Raw genomic sequence first — 6,936 nt, 5'->3', positions numbered from 1 at the left:
TGGTGATGGAAAGTTCAAACAAAACCTTGTTGTTGTGGTTTCTTGTTTAATTAGTAGATGTCATTAACATAATTCTTTCTTTCTCTCCATATATTTCTCTCTCTTCTCCCTATCTAAAATGACTAAACCCATTGAACTGTCTGCAGACTTTGGGATGAACATTTTCTCTCTTCCCTGTGCCTTGCCCTTGTCTGGGCACACACCTTACCTGTCATAAATACCTGTTGAACTCTATGACAGCTAGACTAGGCTTACATAGTATCTGAGCGCCATTCTGTGTGAAAACGATGACCCAACAATGACCTATGTGTGACAGAAAGGCCCAGTACAGTCAAAAACTTGATTTTCCTGTGCTTTATATATATATTTCCACGCCACGAGGTTGGAGAATATTGTGAAAATTTGATAAGAGCTTTCTGAAAATACCACCTGGAACTTCAGCTTGTAGTAGTGGGATGGAGTGTTGGCCTGCCTGGTGACATCACCATGCAGTAAATTAGTTGACCAATAAGAGAGTTCCAAGTTTCCCCTTCCCACTCAAACAACTCCCAGTGTCCTAGAAAAATTCTTGCTTCATAAACTTTAGCTAAAAAGCTATTTTTGGTCATTTGTTTTACCATTTTAATTGAAAACAATCACAGTAAGGTACTTAATTGTTACCCAGAAATTATTTGACGTTGAGACAAAAATGACTTTATTGGACCTTTAACAGAACAAATAAATATTTTCCACAGACTTGTAAACTTTCTCTGGGATTCAAACTGATTGAGCCGACGTTTGCAGAACATTAACACTAAAATCTGCATTGTCGACAACCCAGCGATCAGATTGATTTATCAATTTCTAAGGCCGGGACTCAATCACACACTTCAACAACTACAATGAATTCCTACGTCTCAGAGACATTTATTTCAGAGATAAACAAACACCGAAATATAAATAAACAGTTCTCTTCAACAGGACATAGTGAACCAAATCAGAAGGTTGGGAAAATAAATGAACACATCAGTCACACAGTTAGTTTACCACAGGCTACACACGTCTGAAAAGAGACCCTTATGAAGCTTACGATACGTCACTACCCGTAATACAAAGCTAATATAGCGTTTTGGCACAAGTTGAGTGCGTTTACCTTTCATTTGAGATTTATGGAAATACAGACAAATCTATCAGTTATTATTGATTGTAAGACAGAACGTGATGCGGTATCTCCATCTAAAGTAGACGATGCGAACATGGGACCTTTATTTGTTTTGTTTGCAGGACACTGACCCCAGTTCAGATATAATTTTCACAGAGTGGTGTAATATGCAACGATATGATATAAGATATGATAGTCACTATTATGAAAGTCCATTGTCAGGTTGAGTCTGATGAATCTGAGCCAAAAGATAAGTTACCGTAGCAACAGCTCAAAGTGTGTTAATGCCCCAAAAAACTAGCCTGAAATCAAGAACCTGTTTTGTGCCAACATTCCACTCCTTGGACTCCTTATGATTGCCAAAAATGTTGTTTGGTGTGGTAAGGAGTGGAATGTTAGCACAGACTGGAATTCTCCAGGTTAGTATAAAACCATAAAGGTTTAAGGAATATTTCCAGAAATACACGGGTCGGATAACACAAGGACCCAGGAGATATGGGTCGGATAACACAACGACCAGGAGATATGGGTCGGATATCACAGGGACCAGGAGATATGGGTTGAATTACACAAGGTCCAGGAGATATGGGTCGGATAACACAAGGACCAGGAGATATGGGTCGGATAACACAAGGACCGGGAGATATGGGTCGGATAACACAAGGACCGGGAGATATGGGTCGGATAACACAAGAACCAGGAGATATGGGTCGGATAACACAAGCACCAGGACATATGGGTCGGATAACACAGGGACCAGGAGATATGGGTCAGATAACACAAGCAAAAGGACATATGGGTCGGATAACACAGGGACCAGGAGATATGGGTCGGATAACACAAGGTCCAGGAGATATGGGTCGGATAACACAAGGTCCAGGAGATATGGGTCGGATAACACAAGGTCCAGGAGATATGGGTCGGATAACACAAGAAGCAGGAGATACGAGTCGTATAACACAAGGACCAGGAGATATTGGTTGGATAACACAAGGACCAGGAGATATGGTTCGGATAACACAGGGACCAGGAGATATGGGTCGGATAACACAAGGTCCAGGAGATATGGGTCGGATAACACAACGACCAGGAGATACGGGTCGGATAACACAAGAAGCAGGAGATAAGTCGTATAACACAAGGACCAGGAGATATGGTTCGGATAACACAAGGACCAGGAGATATGGGTCGGATAACACAAGGACCAGGAGATATGGTTCGGATAACACAAGGACCAGGAGATATGGGTCGGATAACACAAGGACCAGGAGATATGGTTCGGATAACACAAGGACCAGGAGATACGGGTCGGATAACACAAGGACCAGGAGATACGAGTCGTATAACACAAGGACCAGGAGATATGGTTCGGATAACACAAGGACCAGGAGATATGGGTCGGATAACACAAGGACCAGGAGATATGGTTCGGATAACACAAGGACCAGGAGATATGGGTCGGATAACACAAGGACCAGGAGATATGGGTCGGATAACACAAGGACCAGGAGATACGAGTCGTATAACACAAGGACCAGGAGATATGGTTCGGATAACACAAGGACCAGGAGATATGGGTCGGATAACACAAGGTCCAGGAGATACGGGTCGGATAACACAAGAAGCAGGAGATACGAGTCGTATAACACAACGACCAGGAGATATGGGTCGGATAACACAACGACCAGGAGATATGGGTCGGATAACACAACGACCAGGAGATATGGGTCGGATAACACAAGGTCCAGGAGATACGGGTCGGATAACACAAGAAGCAGGAGATACGAGTCGTATAACACAAGGACCAGGAGATATGGGTCGGTTAACACAAGGACCAGGAGATATTGGTTGGATAACACAAGGACCAGGAGATATGGTTCGGATAACACAAGGACCAGGAGATATTGGTTGGATAACACAAGGACCAGGAGATATGGTTCGGATAACACAAGGACCAGGAGATATGGGTCGGTTAACACAAGGACCAGGAGATATTGGTCGGTTAACACAAGGACCAGGAGATATTGGTTGGATAACACAAGGACCAGGAGATATGGGTCGGATAACACAACGACCAGGAGATACGGGTCAGATAACACAAGAAGCAGGAGATACGAGTCGTATAACACAAGGACCAGGAGATATGGGTCGGATAACACAAGAAGCAGGAGATACGAGTCGTATAACACAAGGTCCAGGAGATACGGGTCGGATAACACAAGAAGCAGGAGATACGAGTCGGATAACACAAGGACCAGGAGATATTGGTCGGATAACACAAGAAGCAGGAGATACGAGTCGTATAACACAAGGACCAGGAGATATGGGTCGGTTAACACAAGGACCAGGAGATATGGGTCGGATAACACAAGGTCCAGGAGATATGGGTCGGTTAACACAAGGACCAGGAGATATGGGTCGGATAACACAAGGACCAGGAGATATGGGTCGGATAACACAAGGACCAGGAGATATTGGTTGGATAACACAAGGACCAGGAGATATGGGTCGGTTAACACAAGGACCAGGAGATATTGGTTGGATAACACAAGGTCCAGGAGATATGGGTTGGATAACACAAGGTCCAGGAGATATGGGTTGGATAACACAAGGTCCAGGAGATATGGGTCGGTTAACACAAGGACCAGGAAATATGGGTCGGATAACACAAGGACCAGGAGATATGGGTCGGATAACACAAGGACCAGGAGATATTGGTTGGATAACACAAGGACCAGGAGATATGGGTCGGTTAACACAAGGACCAGGAGATATTGGTTGGATAACACAAGGTCCAGGAGATATGGGTCGGATAACACAAGGACCAGGAGTGAGAATATAGTGTTTTTTCATGTTAGCCTATTCACTTGCAAATAAATACATTCAGAAATGATACAACAGTTACATTTACAAAGTTAAAATGTACAAATTATTTTGACAGACAGGAATAGATTAACTGCATTGTCATCTCTTCCAGGCCTCTCACACACAGTTATTTCTATCAAACCATATCTGCCAGTAAAGTCTGTGCAAAGATTTTCCTTTAAAAAAGTACATATATTCCATACTCTGTCCTGGCAATGGGTTTGATGAGAAGAGATATAAAAGAGATATGAACTGAATGATAGGGTCTCTTCCTGTATCCACACTCACATACCACTTAGTATGTTTTGGGGATGTATTCTGCTATTCTAGTGTGGCACAGCTCTAGTCTTTTCCTCCTCCACCTCCCTGTTCCTCTTCCATGCTCCTCCTCCCCCCTCCTCCTCCCTGCACCCTCCACTTCCATGCTCCTCCTCCCCCCTGCTCCTCTTCCCTGGTCCTCCCTAATCCCTGCTCCTCTTCCTTGCTCCTCCTCCCTTATCCACTTCCCTGCTCCCCTCCTCCCTGCTCCTCCTCCCTCATCTTCCCTGCTCCTCCCACCCCCTGCTCCTCCTCCCTTATCCACTTCCCTGCTCCTCCTCCCCGCTCCTCCTCCCTCCTCTTCCCTGCCCCCTTCCTCCCCCTCCTCCTCTTCCCTGCTCCTCCTCCCTCTTCTTCCATGCTCCTCCTCCCTCTTCTTCCATGCTCCTCCTCCCTCCTCTTCTCTCCTCCTCCTCCCTCCTCTTCCCTCCTCCTCCTCCCTCCTCTTCCCTCCTCATCTTCCCTGTTCCTCCTCCCTCCTCTTCCATGCTCCTCTTCCCTCCTCCTCTTCCCTGCTCCCTCCTCCTCCTCCCCCTCCACCCTGCTCCTTGTACCTCCTCTTCCTACACAGGCCCCATACGAAGGTTGCCCTCCTCCTTCCTATTACTCCTCCTCCTTCCTACTCACTCCCCTTAAACAGGCCCCCTAAACAGCCTCCTCTCCTCCTCTCTCCCCTTAAACAGGACCCTTACATAGTGTCCCCTCCTCTGTGTGGATGGCCAGCTCCTCTGTGTGGATGGCCAGCTCCTCTGTGTGGATGGCCAGCTCCTCTGTGTGGATGGCCAGCTCCTCTGTGTGGATGGCCTGGGTGATGAGGTTAAGCTCTTCACACATGGTCTCATAGCGGTACTCCACACGGATGTCGGGGACGTTGGTGCGTCGGATGTCGTTGCCCTCCTGGCCCTCCTTGATGTAGTGAGGGCCGAGCCAGTAACTCTTCACCTGGGGAGAGAAAGGGGAGGGGCATGATGAAATGGAACTCTTCTGGAGACATTAACATGAGAAATGAAGAGTAAAACGTTTTTGGGGAAAAGGCCTAGGTACATAAAGAAGAAATAATTAAGTAAACTTTTTCACTCAGGCTCCTCTTGCAGCATCGGGGAACATCCCGTGCCCCCCCCTGCAAGCACCACGTCTATACATTTTGTCTAATGTGTATTCATGCGATGATATCTGAGTGACTCATTAATTAAAACAAAATCTAAGGGCAAAAAATGTATGCTAGAAAAACATTAACTGACATGTGCTTGTTGATCTGGACATTTCTGGCAAGTTATAAATATCTCTACGGTATGAAATGACTAACTTGACAAGAGGAAAACTGCCGATGCACTACCCAATTAAAAATTACACCTTGCTATTCTACTAAACTCATCAAAAAAAGAAACGTCCCTTTTTCAGGACCCTGTCTTTCAAAGATAATTCATAAAATTCAAAAGAACTTCACAGATCTTCATTGTAAAGGGTTTAAACGCTGTTTCCTATGCTTGTTCAATGAACCATAAACAATTAATGAACATGCACCTGTGGAAGGGTTGTTAAGACACTGACAGCTTACAGACGGTAGGCAATTAAGGTCACAGTTATGAAAACTCAGGACACTAAAGAGGCCTTTCTACTGACTCTGAAAAACACCAAAAGAAAGATGCCCAGGGTCCCTGCTCATCTGCGTGAATGTGCCTTAGTCATGCTGCAAGGAGACATGAGGACTGCAGATATGGCCAGGGCAATAAATTGCAATGTCCATACTGTGAGATGCCTAAGACAGCGTTACAGGGAGATGGACAGCTGATTGTCCTCGCAGTGGCAGACCACATGTAACAACACCTGCACAGGATCGGTACATCCGAACATCACACCTGCGGGACAGGTACAGGATGGCAACAACAACTGCCCGAGTTACACCAGGAACACACAATCCCTCCATCAGTTCTCAGACTGTCCGCAATATGCTGAGAGAGGCTGGACTGAGGGCTTGTAGGCCTGTTGTAAAGCAGGTCCTCACCAGACATCACCGGCAACAACGTCGCCTATGGGCACAAATCCACCTTCGCTGGACCAGACAGGACTGGTAAAAAGTGCTCTTCACTGACGAGTCGCGGTTTTGTCTCACCAGGGGTGATGGTCAGATTCGCGTTTATCGTTGAAGGAGTGAGCGTTACACTGAGGCCTGTACTCTGGAGCGGGATCGATTTGGAGGTGGAGGGTCCTTCATGGTCAGGGGCGGTGTGTCACAGCATCATCAGACTGAGCTTGTTGTCATTGCAGGCAATCTCAATGCTGTGTATTACAGGGAAGACATCCTCCTCCCTCATGTGGTACCCTTCCTGTAGGCTCATCCTGCTCATCATCCAGGCTCAATGCCACTAGCCATGCTGCTCGTTCTGTGCATGATTTCCTGCAAGACAGGAATGTCAGTGTTCTGCCATGGCCAGCGAGGAGCCCGGATCGCAATCTCCTTGAGCACATCTGGGACCTGTTGGATCGGAGGGTGAGGGCTAGGGCCATTCTCCCCAGAAATGTTCGGGAACTTGCAGGTGCCTCGGTGGAAGAGTGGGTTAACATCTCACAGCAATAACTGGTAAATCTGGTGCAGTCCATGAGAAGGCGCA

The 6,936-nt window shown here is 46.4% G+C and overlaps 1 protein-coding gene across 1 annotated transcript in view; it reads right to left on the bottom strand.

Annotated features, from left to right (window-relative positions):
- Positions 1-4,820: 4,820 nt before the first annotated feature.
- Positions 4,821-6,936, bottom strand: part of LOC112216435 (AMP deaminase 2) — a 42,925-nt gene continuing 40,809 nt past the window's right edge. The window contains exon 18 of the mRNA XM_042299775.1: positions 4,821-5,266. Within this exon, the coding sequence (XP_042155709.1) occupies positions 5,000-5,266 (267 nt within the window). The 3' untranslated portion in view covers positions 4,821-4,999. The remainder of the gene's footprint in view (positions 5,267-6,936) is intronic.

Source organism: Oncorhynchus tshawytscha, linkage group LG16, assembly GCF_018296145.1.
Source record: "Oncorhynchus tshawytscha isolate Ot180627B linkage group LG16, Otsh_v2.0, whole genome shotgun sequence".
Taxonomy (NCBI): domain Eukaryota; kingdom Metazoa; phylum Chordata; class Actinopteri; order Salmoniformes; family Salmonidae; genus Oncorhynchus; species Oncorhynchus tshawytscha.
This window is presented reverse-complemented; position numbering and strand designations above follow the sequence as displayed.